Source organism: Gymnodraco acuticeps, unplaced genomic scaffold (genome assembly GCF_902827175.1).
Source record: "Gymnodraco acuticeps unplaced genomic scaffold, fGymAcu1.1, whole genome shotgun sequence".
Taxonomy (NCBI): domain Eukaryota; kingdom Metazoa; phylum Chordata; class Actinopteri; order Perciformes; family Bathydraconidae; genus Gymnodraco; species Gymnodraco acuticeps.
Genome location: NW_022989892.1, coordinates 387,476 through 407,870, shown reverse-complemented (window position 1 = coordinate 407,870; position 20,395 = coordinate 387,476). Strand labels below are relative to the sequence as shown.

The 20,395-nt window shown below is 43.5% G+C and overlaps 1 protein-coding gene across 2 annotated transcripts in view; it reads right to left on the bottom strand.

The window, feature by feature from the left end:
• Positions 1-721: 721 nt before the first annotated feature.
• LOC117537826 (cadherin-20-like) overlaps positions 722-20,395 on the bottom strand; it is a 61,456-nt gene continuing 41,782 nt past the window's right edge. For both annotated transcript variants that reach the window (XM_034203215.1, XM_034203205.1), the window contains exons 3-12: positions 17,640-17,934; positions 17,260-17,379; positions 15,507-15,674; positions 10,830-11,017; positions 10,449-10,702; positions 6,426-6,562; positions 5,294-5,415; positions 4,648-4,765; positions 3,900-4,151; positions 722-2,472 (exon numbers count right to left, since the gene is read on the bottom strand). In XM_034203215.1, the coding sequence (XP_034059106.1) occupies positions 1,958-2,472; positions 3,900-4,151; positions 4,648-4,765; positions 5,294-5,415; positions 6,426-6,562; positions 10,449-10,702; positions 10,830-11,017; positions 15,507-15,674; positions 17,260-17,379; positions 17,640-17,934 (2,169 nt within the window). In that variant the 3' untranslated portion in view covers positions 722-1,957. The remainder of the gene's footprint in view (positions 2,473-3,899; positions 4,152-4,647; positions 4,766-5,293; positions 5,416-6,425; positions 6,563-10,448; positions 10,703-10,829; positions 11,018-15,506; positions 15,675-17,259; positions 17,380-17,639; positions 17,935-20,395) is intronic.

The window sequence follows — 20,395 nt, the reverse complement described above, 5'->3', positions numbered from 1 at the left end:
ATGAAAGTGCACAAATGTAAATCCGGGGAATATTACAGCCTCATCTCCTGTGCAATTTCACTGTTGCCGACCAGCAGGTAAGCCAGAGCCATGGATTGCAGACTTATTTCTTTGTCATTTGTTCTGAAAAATACGGAAATGGACAGTAGTGCAAAAATGTTGTACAGGTAGACTATCAATTGTGGTATTGGCTTTATGTTTTCCTTTAATCTTCTCTACCTTCCTTTCAATTTTCCATTCCTGTCCTTCACTGGTAAAACTTTGATTGACATACGCAATTAAGTAGAGTCTCCCGTTTATGAATGATTGATTTCCAATGGTAATTGTTCCCCTCTGCAAGTTGCTCGAGGTACAGCAGGCGGTGTGTGTGTGTGTGTGTGGGGGGGAAAGCTTTTAGTCAATACTGAACTATTTGACTGCAAAACAGAATAAGTTAAGCACTTTGAGGGAAAACTGTAATGAAAAGTGAATCAACGGCAATAACACTTTGGAGCACAATTCGGCGTAAAATTGCAAACTTAAATAGCTGCTTTATCTTTTGAAGGACTTACATTCTGTCATGCTTCAGGGGATTGTATAATGTTCCTCACCAGCAAAAGCAGCAGTTTATTAAAATGTGCCACCCAGATGTTCAGAAAGCATCATTTCCTTCATTGCCTCAGTGTTGTGTGTAATTATAACAGTTTTCTCATCTCATGGTGGTTTAAGGACTGCACAGAAGCATTGTTATTTTTCATTTTTATTACCAAGAATACAAAAAAATACCTACATTCACATACCACTTACTGCAGCATGACTGACCACATAGATTTCAAGTAAACGCCACCCAATCAAATTATCAAAATGTTCCTCTACTTCATTCCCAGTTTGCAAAATCCATTTTCTTATCTTTTGGTGTGTGTGATTTCTTTTATGTTTCATCCAAAACGTCTTTTTTGTACATTTGGCACTTAATGCAGATTATAAATGTCTTTGAAGTCCACAGAATTGGAGGATTAAGCCACTTTTGTGTGGTGGCAGAAAAGCAATACAGGACACATCAAGCCTTGTTGTCAGAAATGAAAGTGAAAGCCTCGTTTGAGAATAATGTTGCTTTCCCCGCCTGCTGGGAAAAATCCAGATCCAAAAAAATGGCTTCCTTAACATCCTCATGAATGTATTACTGCTTTATGTTTGGGGAAAGACCAGAGTTACAATACAAAAACAATAATACGATAAACATATCAACCCGAATGGGATTACAGCATCTCCATTTCCTGTGCATGTCATGTGACATTTAGAGAAACGTGTCATCACACAGAATGAAAAACCTTTACATCATGTATGTTACAACATATACGTGATCTTTTGAAGACTCCTTCACATAGCGGCCGTACAAGTACAGTGTTGGTTTGAAGTACCCAAATAAGTTAGCAAAAAATATAAATACAGCACATGGAACAAAGGAATAAATTAAGACCTGCCGCAGATGAAACAAATAAAGATGTATCTCCAATTGCAGGCTTTTGTTTTTCATTTCCCCCCTCAGAGTTATCCTGCCAACTTCAGCTTTTCTGAGTTTTTACTCCTGTGTTGCTGTGAGTAAGGTCTCTCTTGTTTTCATCTCTGGCATAAACCACTCCTCACTTTGAACCAAAGACGGCTCTGACTTTGGGGGGGGGGGGGTCAGGAGGGGGGTTAGCTGTGCTTTGAAGCTGCTCCTCTGTGGGCCTCACAAGGCTGCCATCCAGCCTCAGTCTCTGGGGGAGATTTAAAAGCAGCTCACACTGCTGCTGCGGGCTCTCAGGCCTTCAAGGCTGTGGAGAATCCAGGCAGGAATTCAAGTGCTACAGTAACTGTCATGGATGTGGATGTGAGAGCACACCTGGCTTTATTGTGCACGTGTTTGTGGCACTTCTCTGATGTTGTTGTGTCGGTGTAACTTTTCTCGGAGTTAAAAGGCAATGGTTCTGATGTTCTACCACATCTGAGGAGTGTTCGTCTCCAGCACGCCGTACATCTCGGCAAGTTTTTTAAAGCGTGGCCCCCAGTCGTTGAGATAGTCGTACTCGTGGTCCGTGTTGGACGTCCCCGACTGGAGCGAGCTGAGCGACTCTGCCACCGAACCCTCGCCCTCGTAGGCGTAGGTCTGCAGGGAGTCGTAAGGCGGGGCGCACGCGTCCATGTCGGCGTCCAGGAGCTTGGCCAGCACGTACCCGTGGACGCTGCTGTCCCCCCCGCCCATGACGCACGCCTGAGGGACGTAGCGCGACAGACTCTCGATCTCCGGCAGCATGTCCTGCCTCATCTTGCCCGGGTGGTGGTGCGCCTCTCGTGGGTTCCACATGGCGGCGATGTCGAAGGCCTCGGTGTCCTCCTCGCCGCCACCTTCGTCGTCGTAGCGCACGATGTTCTCGTGGACGTTCTCCTCCTCGTCACACAAGAAGGGCTTCTTACGGTGTGTGCGCAGTGAGAGCATGAGCAGGATCATCACTGGGGAAAGGAAGAAATAAGGAGTTAGCACACAGATGTCACGGAAGATCTTGTGGGTTCACAATTGCACAATGCATTATCATTGATACAACAACCAAAAAAAAAGCATCAATAATATATACTTTCTTTGATTTCAGGAATTTAAGATGAAGCATTGAGTTAAATAAAAATATCATAAACATTTTAATGAAAAACATGTTTGATAAGACATTGCTGGGATAAAAAGTAGGTTTACAAGATTTTAAGTTTCATCCCATCATTCCTCAATGGAGTCACTGCTTGTACAAATGAAGTTTCATGTATGTTTTGACTTTGTAAAAAAGCTTCATTACATGTCCAGCATGAAAAAACATGAATCCAAAATCCATTTTACATTTTTTTGTAGTGTCAAAATGAAAAGCACTGTCTGAGGGCGAGCCTCAGGGCAGCAGTATGTTACAATCCCTGCAGCACTTTGTTTTCCAGTACATGTTTCACTTGTTTTAACCACATAAAAAAACACGATGAAAAAGGGGACTGTGGCAGACTCAATAAACTCCTGCCTTCAAACACAACATTAAAGAGAAAATAATCTCCGTTTGAAAAATGGCGATACCAGAGGAGCTTTAAAAGCCCAGTGTGACATCATCTGCAGGATTAAATATAGCTTCCTTTTTTGCATCCTGCCAAACGTCTTGTGTTCATTAGCACCAGCTGCCCCTTTACTCACCGCCACTGTGAGCTCATTGTTTTAAAGACATAATAATTCAGATTTTATCATTTCCTTTTAAGCTGAAAGATTTAATGCTGTCAGTGAAGTATATTAAGTGACGATTCATTATTTTTATTTGAGTGTGTAGTTGGCTCATTTGGTCGGTGATAAACTTTTACAATCCTCCTTGTCATTTGTTAAATATTTGAATATTTTCAAATTGTGTCCCTCTGTAATAAATAATTGTGGATTTAAATAATAAGTGAGACACTTCCAGCTGTGTCGGATCTACAGGACATCCCCTGCTCTATACAAGACGACTCTGCGGGAGATGTTTTCCAAAATCAGTGCTTCTTCTTATGATTTGAATCGAAACATTGGAAGCTTTATCTTTTTATTTTTGAGTTATGGAAACAATTTCAAATAGGGAAAACAAGGTTCTTAGGACTCAATTATATTAAATTAGTACGATTTATTTGAGCATTTATGTGTTACTTTGTTGGATTTGCCTATTGTGGCATTTTACATTAATTATTCATTTAATTTATTTGAATGTCTTCACTTCTATACATGTTTTCACGGTTAACATTTTTACAAAACCAAAGTAAATCTGCTAATGTCATCTTCATATGACAGACCTTCTATACATGTTTTCACGGTTCAAATGAATAGAATCCAGTGTGATCTTCACATGACAGACTGGCTGCTCTCTGCACTTCCTCTCAGTGTGACTCACCCAGCAAGACGAAGATGCAGGCGAGGATGGCGATGAGCGCCCCCCTGCTGAGGCTGGCCGGCAGGATGTAGGCCTCGGCGGTGCAGGACAGGACGTTTCCGTCGTGGTCGCAGCTGCACACGCGGATGGTCAGCGTGCTCGTGCTACTCTGCACCGGCTGCTCCCCGTCAGAGATGAAGATGGGCAGGTAGAAGACGGTCTGGTCCTGGTGAGACCAGCCCCCCCGCCGCGTCAGGATCCACGCCGTGTTGTCTGGAAAGAGACAAAGAGGTCAGGCAAGGGGTGAGATTACAGGGTTAAAGTTTAGAACTGTGGACAAGCAGAGTCAAGAGGGGTGGGGGTGATGGTGAGAACTCAAGATTTGAGTTGATTTGATCTTATTCGGAGACAGATTGTGTTATCTAAGAATACTTTTAAATCCTGTCTACGGAAATCATCATAAATTCAAATACATTCATAAATCAGAGCAGGGAGTCGATCCTAGACCATATTGGAATCAATTCTCGTGTAGTCAGTCAAATTTGAAAGAAAAGTCCTGTATTGTAGCAACAGGATGATTTTCCACCAGAACAAGCTTTCAGAGTTACTGGTGGTGCAAGGGCATGCTCTTCTACAAGGAGACATCTGTGAGAACTGATGATCTTTTGATGCCACAAAGCAGCGCTATAAATCACACAAGATGGATTTCCTGTCCTCCTTTAACCTGAATGGGTCACGCAGCTGTACAACAGAACACGTGTCTGTGTACCTTGGTTGTCTCTGAGGGTGAAGTTAGGGTTGTTAGCGGCCTCTGGAGCCAGGCTGTAGTAGAAGCGTTGCCCCCCCAGCGGCTCATCGTGATCCACCGCCGTCACCGTCTGGACCAGCTGGATTCATCAAAGAGACACAGTTAGATTACAATTTATAATACATCTTCCTCTTTTTACACTGACATTTTGTCTAATTAGCAGTATTAGCAAAATGTAAAATTTGACGCTTAATTACTTTTGAATACTGTTGGGAGTGTAATCTATTACATTGAATCATATTTTTGAAAATTAGTATACATGCAGTGGTGGAAAATAACCAAGTACATATTTTTTCACTTATTCTCTAAAAATGTCAGATCTATTAAATATATACTTTGAGTTGCTAGTTATTTAACTGATTTCAGATGATCAATACTATAATAATCAACATTTATGATGTGTTATAAGGCTTAAAAAATATAAATATAAAGCTAACCAGTAGTATATACAATAATTCAAATGAAGTATTTAATAGTATAAAGCTCTGTATTTTCACATGTTTAAAATGTACCTCAAACTTGATATCTGGAGAAAATACACTTATTTTCTTTTCCAGCACTTATCAGATGTATCATTGTTCACGCTGTGATATCTCATGTTCTGTACCTGTCCCGCTTTAGCGTTCTCACACACATAAGCCTCCAAGTAGTGCGTCAGCGTGGGAGGATTATCGTTGACATCGAGGACCCTCACAGCCACCGACACACTGGAGATCTTTGTGGGGTTATCTGCAGGAACACACACACACACACACACACTGGTCAGACGCTGTAAGATGCCTTGATGAACTCAGATAAACGACTCTTTTAAGGATCCTGCTGAGCTCGGTGCGCGTCTCCCTTAATCTTCAACTCATTTACAGTGAGCCCGTGGCGCATTAGGCCTCTCACGCTTAGATTACAATTCTATTATTTCCATTACCAATCAGCAATTTGCATATCCTAACCAGCTGTGTAATAAGCAGGAGAATCGCAATTAGTGGGCAGTAACTACTTTCTCAGGTTTCATCACATGATCGATCAATCAATGGCGTGACTTTGGCTCTGGAGGTCGAAGTGGGATATGGCCCGGTGTGTGTTTTCATACTGTATATACATGTGTGTGTTTGAGGGTCAAATATAAGCAATTCAATATCCAGCTCGAGTGAAAGTCAAAATCTGCTGATGTTTTATTAGAGGGAAATTAAATGTGAAAATCTATTTGAGTTAAAGTGCAGAACAAAGCAGTTTGATTAAAGTGTGAATATTGACCGAGCTGAAAATGAGTCCAAATGAACTTGCACCAAGAATGTGAAAATGATGACGTAAAGTAAACTCAATCCTTTTAGAATAACTTCATTTATTGTTCAAATATGCTTACGCCATCCCTTCCTTCCTGTGCCCTCTCTTTCCCTCTTTGTCTCTGTCACATCTTTAATTAACAAAAAAGTTATTTAATTAGTCATTAATTGAATTAAGATCTCCTCTAAGGTGTGTCGAGACAAACAAAGCAAAGGGAGGGTGAAGGTGAGTCTTCCAGCTGTGTCAAATCCACAGGACAACTTCTTCTCTACAGTCTGCGGGAGTTGTTTTCCAAAATCACTGCTTCTTGGTTACAATATGTACCCAACTGTTCATCCTGCCCCAATGAATCTCCTTCTTATCAACTAACTTGTGTCTGAAACTGAAATGACACACTAACAAACACGGTTCTGGGTTTTGCATGGGGAAGCTTGTGTGTGTGTGTGTGTTTGACGTACTCATCTCCATGGCGAGGACGGTGATGTTGTGCCAGCCGATCTCCTCTCGGTCCAGCGAGCGCACCGTCATCAGAGAGCCAGTAGTGAGTTCCACGTAGAAGAACTTCTCGGGGTCGCTCGACTTGTCGATGGAATACCTGATGACACAAAATGACACGTGTCATGTGAAGAGCAGTCTTGTGGTGTTTCTGCAAGCTAGTAATCCTATCTTAGTGGGGGCGAGGCATGCACACACACACTCCAGCATGTGCACCGTGTGTGTATCTGTGAGATAAGACGTCAGGCAGGCATCTTCTGAAGGCACATGAAGAAGAATAGGCTCCAGATAAGGCTTAATCAGAGTATCTGCCACACTGACGGCAGGGAACACACTCCTGCAGCCGCTGCTCATCTCCTGCCACTGTAGGCTAATTTCCAATACATAGTTCTTTCTGAGAGCGACATCCAACACACACACACACACACACACACACACACACACACACACACACGGAATACATATGTCGCTGCTTCACACCAAAACAAAAGCGAGTGGGTTGATTGATACGGAAAGCAATTGTCAGCAACTTTTTTTCAAAGTAACAAAAACAAAATTGGCATCATTGTGAATATTTGTAGACAATTGAGGAAGAAATACTTTTGATGCTCAATGCAATGGGCATATTGCACTATTTCTATTCGAAAAAGTCATATGTTTATGACAAATGCACTTGTTAAAGAACCCATTGCTATTACAATTAATGACTCAGCAAATCGTGAGCACTTTCTCGGATGTAGGTTGTGTTTCCTGGCCTGGATCTCTGCTCACTTCTCACCCCCAGTCCCCACACCTGCTATCCTTAAATCACCCACTAGATGCCCTCACTCCGGCTAGTCACCTGACGTCCCCTCCCACCTGCACACCTGTTCCCCTCATCAGTCCTTTAAAAAACCCTCCCTTTCCCGCACACTTCCGGTTTCCCATGTGATGATGCCTACAGCTGCTGCTAACCTGCTACATGCTCAAGTGCATGGTGAATGCTGTCTTCAGTGAGCTGTGTGAGGCTGACCCTGGATCAGATGGAGGAGGACTTCCCAGAGAGACATTCAGACTGGTAGGGAAAACTACACACTCACTGTGATGGTTGTGTGAGCATTGTGTGTTTGTGCGCTACATGATGTGCTGCTCTCTAATGTTTGCTGCTGGGTTCATATTGTTTCTACTTTGATGTGTTCTTTGCATTGCTTAATTCAGTTTTTGCTTGTGGCTTGTGGTGTCCTGTTGTTGTTTATTGTGGGTTGTACTTGTTTGTATTTAGTTGTCTGAGTTTCTGGTCAATTTTGGTGAGCTACACTGAGGAGCATGGTTGTGTAACACAGTACATTTTAATGGACTTATTTCAGAATTTCATTGTCATTTTTACACAAGTAATTTTCCTTGTGTTGAAGTTTCATTAGAATAACTAATTTTACTCCAGTACAATATCATGGTGCTTGTTTCATGGTGTAATCGTTCTAATTCTGTCTTTTGATCAAAACATTATCATGTTTTTGGTTTTCTTGCTGAATGGGAATACTCTTAAACATAATTAAATCACTAAGATTCACCTTATGGATTTAAGGGACCTTTTTATACAGGATTTCAGTAAACTAAACTACCTTTTTTAAACGACAATTCACCATTAATCGTCATTTATCATATAAGACAAGTATATTTGGCAGGCGAGTGTGTGTTCATATATGCAGGGTTGTTTGCAGTGTGTGTTTCAGACTGTGTGCCGACAGGGAAAAGTCATGACTGGCTCATAGTCGGCTGGCAAGGATCTCCCTGAAGGATCTCTGTTAATATCACTCCTCCTCCTCTGTGTGCATATGGATGTGTCAAACAGCAGTGAAAGTGTGTGTGTGGTCTAGCATTACTATACTTGTGGGGACCTAAATCTGTTTACATAGTCACGTGTGGGGACTGACTTCCCTTATGGGGACAAATTGGAGGTCCCCATGAGGGGAATCATTAATTTTAGGGTGAAGACTTGGTTAGGGTAAGGGTTAGGGTTAGGCATGTGTTGGTTATGGTTAAGGTTAGGATAAGTCTCCAGGAAATGCATGTAAGTCAATGTAATGTCCCCTGAAGTGATGTATACATGGTGTGTGTGTGTGTGTGTGCAGATGCAGATATATCTGCCAGTCATGCTGTAAAGGACAGAAAGATATCAAATGGAAATGAGACAGACGGAGGCTGGAGGTCACCTGCTGCTTGTTGTTCTTATCTGTCATCTCATGTTGCTGCTGCGGTATCTCAGCTCTTTACTGGCACCCTGATCTGATCCCTCAGCTATCTGTCTCTAACTCTCCTCATGCTCCAAACAAATCTATTTCCACTAATTCTCACCCAGAGTACACTGCCAGCTCTGGGGAATTAGCTGCATCAATGTTAGGATTTTCTCTCTTCAGAAAATGAGAGAGTTGACAGTTAATTGTCATCAGCAGAGCTCTGTGAGCATCAAAGAGTTTAGAGCAATTATACATTATAATTGCAGACCTGTCATTTGTCTAATTAAACGGCATCCTTTTCTATTATTACACTCAGGGTAGTTCTTGTGTTTACATTTGTTTTCACACTATTCTTTGTATTTTATGGTACATGTGTGTACTGCTTCTTTGAAATACAGTGATATATAAGATGTATTGACTCTGTAGGGGCGTACAATAGGGATAGGCAAATGTATTTCCTTCTTTAAACATTTGCAGAGCAGATTTTAAATCCAGCATTGTTTGCATCCATGTAGTGTCTGACACCATGTCATCTACATCCATTCCCATTGCACTACTTTACCCCTATTTGAGTCTGTAAAGTGGACAGCTGGGACGGGGGGGGGGGGCTTGTGAAACACGCATTTACCGCCGCAGTCGTTGATTCCTCCACATGATTAATAGCCTAATTAAAGTCTTTATGTCTAATTAGTCTATGAGAGGTGCAGTCTGGACAGTAAACCCACAATGCAACATCTGCTCTGTGTGCCACAAACATACTCTCATAATAATGGAGAGGAGTGGAAGAGATCAGCTTCTCGTGCCTCTGTGTGTGGAGTCATTTACTGGACGTTGAAACGTGTTATTACAATTGTAATGTGTGTCCTCTATCCTATCAGCTGTGTTGATATGGAGCTTGCAAACACATGTTGATAAATGAGGAATGAGATATGTTAAGATGCTGCCCTCTGCTGGTGACTATATAACATCACAGGTACAATCAGTAACAGAAGTTTAATACACACTTGTTGCAAGAACACCCTCTGCGGCTAAATTCTAATAAAAGATTGTACTCACCATTTCTTTAACTTGCATTACAGACTTTTCCATCATGCATTAGGATAAGTGCAGGAAAACATCCACAGTTTTGGCACTTGAATACCCCTATTGACTTTTTATATTTTGTTGTTAGACTTTTGATTAGAAATATTACTGAACACAACCGTATCATTTACATGTTTTGAAAAAGGCAGACCTATTATGCAAATGTTAGGGTTCATATCAGTATTTTGTTCCTCTACTGGGACATGTCTCCATGCTTTAATGTTCAAAAATCTCTTTATTCTTCTCGTACTGCCTGTGCAGTGTTTTCACCCTCTGTCTGAAACCAGAGCCCAGTCTGCTCTGATTAGTTAGCTGGTCGGGTTGTGATTTGTCAACTGTTTAGAGATGTACCGCCCCTTAGTATATCACCTCAAATGTGATGGAACCTTGAGATTTGAGCCTTTGCAGACCATTTACATGCACACAAACCTATGTAACACACGGGTATGGGGGAACCCACAAAGCAAAAATAGGGCCTCTTTAAAACTTAGGAGCATTCCCACACCTGACATGATTTGTGCTGGATTCATCTCTTTGTAGTTTCTTAGTATTATAGACTGTAGACTCAAACAACATGCACATAGTTGGCATTTCACTGCACTGGCTTGAAAGCAACAGAACAGTCGTAAATCAACGAGTGAAGCTGTGGAAACACATGCAGGTCGGTGTTGTTCTCATCCTCCTCACCTCACAGTGTTGTTGGCAGCGTCGGGGTCTCTAGCTGAAATGGTCTTCACCAACGTGCCGATCTCTGTGTCCTCTGACAGCTCCACGTAGTACTCAGGGGATTCAAACTGCGGGGGCTCGTCCACGTCCTCCACGCTCACGTGCACGATGGTGACGTCCTTGAAGGGCCCGCGGTGGCGCAGTGAGGGGTCCAGGTGGGTGTTGGCGCCCTCCACCTTCAGAGTGTAACTAGGTTTGCCCTCAAAGTTCAGTGGCTGGAAAGGGAGCACACGGAAAGGAACATGAAAAATGAGATTTGTCAATATAGATTATTTGAAATGATCTATATCATCTACCTTTGACTTGTAAAACAGCGCAACATTGATTTATTCATGCCTCTACCTTTTTCACTGTGATGATGCCAAAAAGGTTGGTGGGGTCGGTGCTGATGTCAAACTGGTCCCTTCCATCTCCATCAATGATGCTGTACACCATCTCTGCGTTCAGCCCAATGTCCCTGTCCTTGGCCCAGATACGCCCTACCACTGACCCCACGGGGGCGGCCTCTGGGATGCTCATCTGGTACAGCCCTGAAGAAAGAAATAATCATCCTTTTATATATGTTCTATCCTCTAGAGCAGTGGTTCTCAAATGGGGGTACGCGGACCCCTAGGGGTACGTTGGAGTTCTACAGGGGGTACGTGAGATTTATTTTATGTTAATGAAAAAAACCACAAACTTAATGCATTTAAACAAACTACTAATAGTAGATTAACTACTTTATTCAAAGTTTACAGTAATTCTGGATAATAAACGGGGTGCTCTCTTTTCCTCTCCCTCTCCTGACAGCCCGTCAGTCTCGTGCAGCTCGCTGAACCTGTAATAAGTGACCCGACAGTAAAGAATACATATATTTCTTATAACTAGTTTAGCTAGTTCCAGAGTAGATAAACTAGCTAAGTGTGTTCTAACTCTTAGTGTATTTTGCTCCACTCAACGATCCGTCACAGCGGCGGAGCTGTGATCATGCAGAGCTGCGTGTTCTCCGTCAGCAGCAGCTGATCTGATCTATGATCTCTCTCTAGCGTCCGGTTAGACTTCACTCGCGTTTATGTCCAAATCTATCAGATCTAGCTAGTTCTAGCTATTTATATGACTGCCTGTTTATCAAAAGACCTAAACAATAAGCGTTGCTTGGCAACAGCTTGTGGCTTCAAAGTATAGCGCAGCATTATGCATATGTTTATATGAGGGGTCAAAATCCCATGCTCATAACATTTTCTCTTCATTCCCCACGCTCCAAAATAAATAAATATACTAATTGTAGGGAAAGTAACGAAGTTTGGAGTTACACATATTTCAAAACGCAAAGTGTAATAACTGCCGTTGCCTCCCTGTCAGAATGACAAAGCTCCTCAGTGAAGCACAAGCCCATGTTTCACTACATTGTAAGAACAACTTATTAAAAAGATCAGTTCAATGCAACTAATGTCGTCTTAGTGTTATTGCATGATATTAAAATTGGTTTGCCATGAATTTAGTGATGGATTGTTAAAATATTTAAATGTAGCATTGAAGTGTTTCTCAGTTACAATGTTGTTGTTTTAATAAATCAGACACTGATGGTGCAGCACTGTACTGTACCTCTTTTATATAGGCTTTTCTTCCCTAACAAATCGTTTTTGCGCTGATCAGGGGGTACTTGGCTGAAATGTTTTTCCGAAGGGGGTACATTATTGAAAAAAGTTTGAGAACCACTGCTCTAGAGGGAGCCAAACCTCTTCCACCACCTTGCTCTCCACTCAAAATCACTTCCCAGACAGCCTGAAATAAATGGCTCCATAAATGCCTCACAATTGGGTTATATACTGTCTCGTGGGCTGCCTTCAATTTTCATCTACCGTTTAACCTCAAAGAAGAGGTGACAGCTGCACAATTTGTGGCGCTCCCTGCAGTCCGAAGTAAATGCCTCCACATTGTGGTTGACAGAGGGGAATCCCTGAAGCTCAGTGGCGGCGCCAGAGTATTTTTGTTGGGTAATCTATGGTAGGGCTAACCCATACAGTGGTGGGGCTCAAGTCAGTATTTGTAATGCTATATCGCACCCCTTGACAGTGAAACGCCAAGCGTGAGGCTTTTATTAGCTTTTATTAGTCTCCTTTTATCAGCTAAATTACATCGAGAGCAACAGGTGTGAGTTAAACAATACAATAGCCTATTCTGCTAATTCCACGTTGTTACAACATGCTACGCAGCGGCAGAAACAAGAAAAGTTGGCATATAGAATTACACTACAGGCGTCAAAAAATGCTTTCAACGCTTCGCCCATTCATTTGAATGGGGTGACGTAGGATATTTTCAAACTTCGCCGAACTGCATTGTGGGTAGCATGGCAAGGCGTTGCAAGCATCGCGAGCGTCTATCGGCGTCAAAAGTTGAACAATGTTCAACTTTTGAGGCTCGATGCTTGCTCGAAGCTGGCGTCAGCCAATCAAATCCCGTTTTTGCAATTCCCGCCAGTACAAGCGCTAGCCAATCAAACCGCGTGCAAGCTGGGAGAGCCAGACCGCAGTTCATTTCCTCATATTCCAAACGAGAAATTACGGTAGCAAATCACCCGGTTCTTTACGACCAGAACTATTTACCGGGATACAAACCGGAGGAACCAGGCATGGAGGGAGGTGGCAGAGACAGTGGGTGAAACTGGTAGGTTTTCGCCTGTTTGGGGATTTTATATCCAGTTTACTTCGTTTTAACATTGCTATTGCTTTGTATGTCGGGGGCGGGAGATTCATGTGATTGGTTATTGGTCGCGTTGCTCGCAAAAAATCGCCAAGCCTCAGACACGCCCAGCTTCAAGATTTTTTGATGCCTGTAGTGTAGTGCCGTGAGGGAGAGAGAGAGAGAGAGACACAGGTAAACAGAGAGAGACTGACACTGACACAGCACACAACAGGTGGCCTGTGTCTCTATAGTCATACAAAACACTTTACACTATTACAAAATATATTCAAAACTCACTATTCACTCTTCAGGTGGGTCGTGTGACTCTGGCACCTTTTCGACTTTTTGAATGCGAGGGCGTTTAAGAACAAATCTATCCATCCGAAATATACAATTAATCCTAGAAGTTCTGCTGTCTGTCTGCAATTTACTCGGCGCGAGTTTGGGGACTTTTCACTGTGAACGTGACGTATCAGTAATACATGACGCAGCAGACCCAACGTTTCGTTACTCTGATTGGCTGTAGGTCTATTCAACATTTTGATCTGACCGCGGCCGTGCTGATTTCCACACCTTTAGTGTATAAAACTCCCCCACTACTTAGACTATTCCTTGCACCCCTCTAGCATAACCCCGAATGGTCTCAACCGTAGATTTTCGCAATCCGTGTTCTCAACATGCTTACTTTAACATCATTTTTCATGGTAGGGCTAAGCCATTTCTTGGTATGGCTGTAGCCCAGAGTCCTGCATCGGGTCGGGTACCCGCGGGTACCCGACGGGGTGACCCGCAAAAAAGGTGATTCGCAGGTGGTATTTTTTCAAACGCTTTTTTCCGGGTTCGGTTCTGGGTAAAACAAAGATGATGCGGGTAGGGTCGCGGGTGTTGCATAATAAATATATTAAAATAATGATAATTTAGTTTAATGTTTAAATCCTCAGACCTCTCCCCCGCGGGACCGCGCATAATCATAACCTCTGCAGCGCATCAATCTGCTGCTGTGCGCACCACATTCGAAATGGCTGAGGTGAAGCTCTCTAGCGGAGAATACAGCATTTTCAATAACACTTCCTCAAGAGCGAAATCCAACGTCTGGGAGGCTTCTGGTGTCATCCTAGATGGAAAAAATAACCAACATCCCACGCTTTTTGAGACAATCAGAAAATCAGACCCGTGCAGGACTCTGCTGTAGCCTACCCCAGCCATACCCTGGCGCCGCCACTGCTGAAGCTCTTCACAGCCGATCAAAGTTCCATCGAAGTGATGGCGCTAATTGGTGGGGGACTAATGATGGGAATGGGCAGCGGGTGTTTCCCTTTGTCTAGGAGTGGAGCCACCCGTCGGCCAGGAAGAGATGACTGCGGACAGCTAGACAACCCCTGACCTCCGGGGGACGTTAACGAGAGGAGCAGAAATTGGGATAATCAAAGAGACAGCATGGGGCGACTGGTGGCTGAGCGAGGGAGTGGGGGTGTAGGCCAGGGGGTAAATGGTCAGGGACTGGTGACCAAAAGTGGACCGAGGGAGAAGGGCTGAGGGGCTAACGGCTTGAGATAAATGGTGGATAGATACTGTATGTGAAGGAGCCAATTGTCATCTACACAGAACCATGTTTGTTTCTTTGGATTTAGGCGTGGATTAGACAAACTGCAGTCTCGTGTTTTTCTTGCTTGGATGTGTGCCCCACTGCTGCCCTACATGTAGCTGAAACACACTGACAAGTCAAACCACAAGTCGAGTTTAGCCCTGAGACAAAACGGCGTGGTGTTTTTGAAATTAAAGCCAACTCCAGGGTCATGTGAGGCATTTCTTTGGTTTGTGGTGCAATTCAGACTCATGTTAATGAAGTACGCTCTCTGTACTGTATAGTAAACAACACAGGACTCTCTGTACACTCACACATTTGACATTTGAAGGGAATACTCGTGATCATTTTAACCAAGCTGCATTAAAAACAAACCCTGTATGTTCAAAATACCCTACTCTACCTATAAAAAGTGCCATTTGCTTTCTCATAGACTTTGTGCAAAAGGCTAATTAAAGGATTCCTTACATATACAAAAAGCTGCTAACTTGAGCTGTATAATTTGTACTTTAATCAGATTTAGTTAGAGATACATTTTTCAGCTCTGTGATGCATTTAGTCACTTGACTTCTATTGTGATATATCATTCTACATTATAGTCTTACATCCCTGGCTGCACTGTTTCTCCTCTGCTGTGAGAAACTTTTTACATTTCAGCTGTAAGAGTATCAGGAGGGATTAGCCGGGGGGGGGGGGGGGGGGGGGGTTCACGTAAAGCGGGGAGTGAACCAGGGGCAGAGGTGAGAGTGATAAGACAGAACTGCTCTTACTCTGGTCAAACATGGGTGGGTTGTCGTTGATGTCGCCGAGCGTAACGTTGACCGTGGTGGTGCCGGCGAGCCCCCCCAGCTGGCCCCCCATGTCTTTGGCCTGGATGACCACGGTGTAGTTCTCCCTGGTCTCCCTGTCCATGTCTGCCAGGGACACACGGACCACGCCTGAGGGGAAGGAGAGGTTAAGAAAAGGACAAGCAGAGACACATGAGGTGAAGGAAAGGTCACCCGCAGAGAGCTGGTGACTCAGATTAGGGTCATGTGTCCGAGTGATGGTGTCCTGGAATGTCAGCGCTCTCAGTGGAGCAGACAAGAGGCTGCATGAGGGATTTGTAATGAAACTTGTCTGATTTTTAAGTAATTATTATAATCATAGGGTTTCTGGTTTTAAAACACGTTTAAAAAAAAATGGGATTGTGAATCTGTTCCTACAATAAGTCATAAATGTAGACTTAAGTGGTAAAATATACTTATTGATTACTCTTGACGATTATTATATGGAATGTCATATCTGTTATATATGTTTGGATCTCAATCCTAGTCCCGATTTTCCGAATGTCAAGCATTTTATCACACTTTTAGCCTATTTTGTTTACAATTTTGATATATGGTATTATTGGAGGTTATTATCTTACTCTATTAAACTTCTTTCATTTTCTTTAGGGATACAATCATTGCAATTACCTATAATATAGCAACATTTCTGCAGGTAAAAACCTCCATTATATATATGAAATCATGTTAACATGGTTTTACATGAAATATGTGACTGAACTGAAACCAACCACACAATGAAGGATGGCAGTGTGGGTTTGTGCTGTATTTGTTGAGTTTTACATTGTGTTGGCCCCGATAAAAGCCTCAGTGCTGTGCTTACAGCAGCCTCAGGCGGGCTGATTGATAGCTGTAGAGCCACTTGTGTTTCAGTGATGGATGAACCTCCAGCAGCAGCGGTCTGCTGACGGCAACACAACCCCATACTGACATGGAAATAAGGCAGCTGTGGTAAAAAATTGCCCCTGCTTTTGAGAAATAACGGATTTATGGAAGTGTTAGTTTGAGTTATTAACATTATTACCATGTGTTGCGTAGAGATACTTTATTTTTATTGCCACCTTGCTGTTGATATGATATAACTCAACATGGCACTGTTTTCTAAATGATTTGCAGCATTACAAAGTTTATTTGGTTTGTAGTAAACAGACATGTAAAGTCATGGTCGAGTTTTTCTATTTTGAAGGGATTAAACGTGTGAGCATCGTTTTATTTTTGTGAGTGGCTTCCATTCTCATTTTGTCTTCACTTCTATCAGACAGTCACACTTTGAGTTCAGCACATCTCTTGCTGTTGAGTGCTAGTAATATGAGTTATTGCAAGTTGCAACAAAGCCTGTTTCAGACAAGTGTTGGATGGTCTCGTAGCAACGAAAGGAGCCACGCTGTGAGCTGCCATCATTCAGAGCCGCTCGGTAGAGGGGCTTCAAGTGTGGACCGCTAAAAGCAGCCGCCTGTGCAATTACTGGAACAAGTTGGGGAATCATCAGCCGCTATCAGTAGGAGTAAATCCTGAATGTCGGTGGTAGTTTGTCAACTTTATCAGGTCATCTAACATCATTCATGCTCATTAAAAATTCATGAGGAGCTCATGAAATAGTGAAAGAGTAAAGTTTGAAATCCATCAGCCTCTACATGTAATGGATCAAAAACGCTTGTTGCTGTGGTTACGGGAGGCAGCGTGTGGAAAGTCGTACCGGTTTTAGCGTCCACAGAGAAGTAGGGCTGGCCCTCCACGATGCTGTAGACCACCCGAGCACTGTTGCCATACGTGGGGTCGTCGGCGTCCGTTGCAGTCAGCTGGATCACAGATGTTCCTGGGCGAACAAAATGAGGTTACACCAATATCAACATTTACATCAAGATAAATCATTATGGGAGTTTTCCATGTGTGGCTGGAGCTCTCCATGAATTAACAATGCTTCAAAGTAACCACAAAAAGTGTATGAATAGTAGATGGAGAGGCAGCGTTGTTTTGTTCCTCGCTGCAGTTACTCCCTTTTTAAAAACTAAAAGCAGGCGTGCATGGGCAGCAGTTTTGTTTCCGTCTCCATTCATCTGCCTCCCTGCTGCTTACCTATATTGGACATCTCGGGCACAGTCGCCTGGTAGGGCCCATCCAGAAACCTGGGCTCGTTGTCGTTGATGTCCTGGATCTTCACGATGAACTGGGACTCGGGCTCCAGAGGTCTGTCCGTCAGGCGGTTGCGGGCCTGGGCGCGGAGGAGGTACTGGGACTTCACCTCCCGGTCCAGCCTCTGGAGGGCGTGGATGTCCCCCGTGCTGTCGTCGATGGTGAAGGTGGTGCCCGCGCCCTCGCCCGACAGGATGTACTTAATGGAGCCGTCGCCTTTATCCATATCTGAGTGGAGCTGAGAGTGGGACAAAAATGTTTTACTCCACAAGGCATATTCTAAGGGACAGGGTTATTAGTCTTGAATATCATGACAATATCTACAAAGTATATGTGTCACCACAAGTTGACACAAATTAATACATGTGGCGCAGTACCAAAGTATTACAAAATGAGTTTGAGGACATTTAATTAGGGCGCGTCCCCTAATTATAGAACAATGCAGCAACACAGTGATCCGAAACATAAAAGACAACTAGTGGAAAGTTCTTGTCTGTCAAAGTCATATGATCCAGATCCAACTGAACATGTGTTTGGTTGCGATACAGGCCTCAATGTGATAATGCTACTTTTCTGATTTTAGAATTGTAAATATTGTATTTTAGGGAAGTAAGACAAAGAAAAGACATTCAAGCAAATCATTTTGGGCTCTGGCAATTTGGGATGTGCATTTAAAAAAAAATAAAATATATATATATATTTTCTGATACTCTACAGACTAAATCTATCAATTAACTAGAAAAAGTACTGCCATTGGGGGAGTATGTATAATACAGGCTAGATGGGGATATGATACAATGGGAATATGAAGACTGACCCCTAGATTCCACCGGGTCCGTCTGTGGCGTGTTACGGCCGCGCCGCGGCGTCCGCAGGGATCGCGGCCAATCTAGTCAATGGGTGCTATTCCACCAGACGCGCCGCGTTACGGCTCAGAAGCGTCCCAGAAGCGTCTCGCCGCTGGGCTCCGCTCGAAATAGTATTGAAGTCTATTTTTCGACCGTAGTCTTTCAAGTAGGTGGAGAAATGCCAGCGTTCTCCTCCGGTTTACAGGCACTGTGTACATTATATATAATATATATATATATATATATATATATAGAATAGCCTAATTATGATGATGAATGCATTTTTTTAACACTAAAATATAGCAACACATCTTTGATTCATGTCGTTTATAACTGGGATATTACAATTATTATGAACTGTGTCTCAGCAGGAAACCGATGGACTGTCCACTCCAGGTAGGGAATGAGTCCTTACCCCAAGTGAAGGAGTTCAAGTATCTCGGGGTCTTGTTCTCGAGTGAGGGAACAATGGAGCGTGAGATGGGCCGGAGAATCGGAGCAGCGGGAGCGGTACTGCAGTCGCTTTACCGCACCGTTGTGACGAAAAGGGAGCTGAGCCAGAAGGCAAAGCTCTCGGTCTTCCGGGCCATTTTCGTTCCTACCCTCACCTATGGTCATGAAGGATGGGTCATGACCGAAAGAACGAGATCGCGGATACAAGCGGCCGAGATGGGTTTTCTCCGCAGGGTGGCTGGTGTCTCCCTTAGGGATAAGGTGAGAAGTTCGGTCATCAGGGAGGGACTCGGAGTTGAGCCGCTCCTCCTTCGCGTCGAAAGGAGCCAGTTGAGGTGGTTCGGGCACCTAGTTAGGATGCCACCTGGGCGCCTCCCTAGGGAGGTGTTCCAGGCACGTCCAGCTGGGAAGAGACCAAGGGGTAGACCTAGGACCAGGTGGAGGGATTATATCTCTTCGCTGGCCTGGGAGCGCCTTGGGATCCCCCAGTCAGAGCTGGTTGATGTCGCCAGGGAAAAGAAAGTTTGGGGCTCTCTGCTGGAACTGCTACCCCCGCGACCCGACCACGGATAAGCGGGAGAAGATGGATGGATGGATGGATGAACTGTGTCTGTACAAAGTAGCCTGTCCAGTAAATATGCCCAAATCAACAAAAACTGCGAGCCGGCAGGCAAGACGCTCCGCTTCTGAAATGCTTCTGAAACGCGCCCGGTAGGGTATGACGCCGGAGGAGGCCGGACCAAAACCGCGCCGCAGACGGACCCGGTGGAATCTAGGGGTGAGTCACCATTTTAAATTTAATTACATTTAATTCAAGTTCACAGTGCTGGAGTAGAGAGCCAAAACAAAGAACACAACAGAGTGATCATGGGGCATATACTTTCTATTTAGCCGTTCATATGCATTTAATAATCAATTCATGTTTACAATTTGTTTTCTATTCAGTCTTGATGCGCAGAAGTACATTACTTAACCATGATTCCTAATTGAACCAGTGGGTAAATTAGCTTCAGACCCCCAATGGTAGTATGTGGTTATATGTGTCTTAGCTGTAATGTAATCACAGTTTACAGCATGCTTGTTGCCATGGGCCCTGCAGGGCAATCAGCAGCCTTTTGTGGCCTGTAAGTGCAAATGGCTGCCTGTTGATGTGCAATCACTCCTTACTTTCTACTTAAAGTGTGCCTGCGTATGATGAGTACTCACAGCCACCACGCTCACAGATTAAATGCCCCTATTGACGTCTGTCTGCTTTACAATCAACAGGCAACGCACGCAACATAAACCCCCCACTGACTCTTAAAATACACTTTTAAAGATCTAGCCCTCGTTTTGGCCACTAATGCATAGCTAGTGGCCAAAGTTAGTGGAAAGAATCAATACACTTTTCAAACCTTG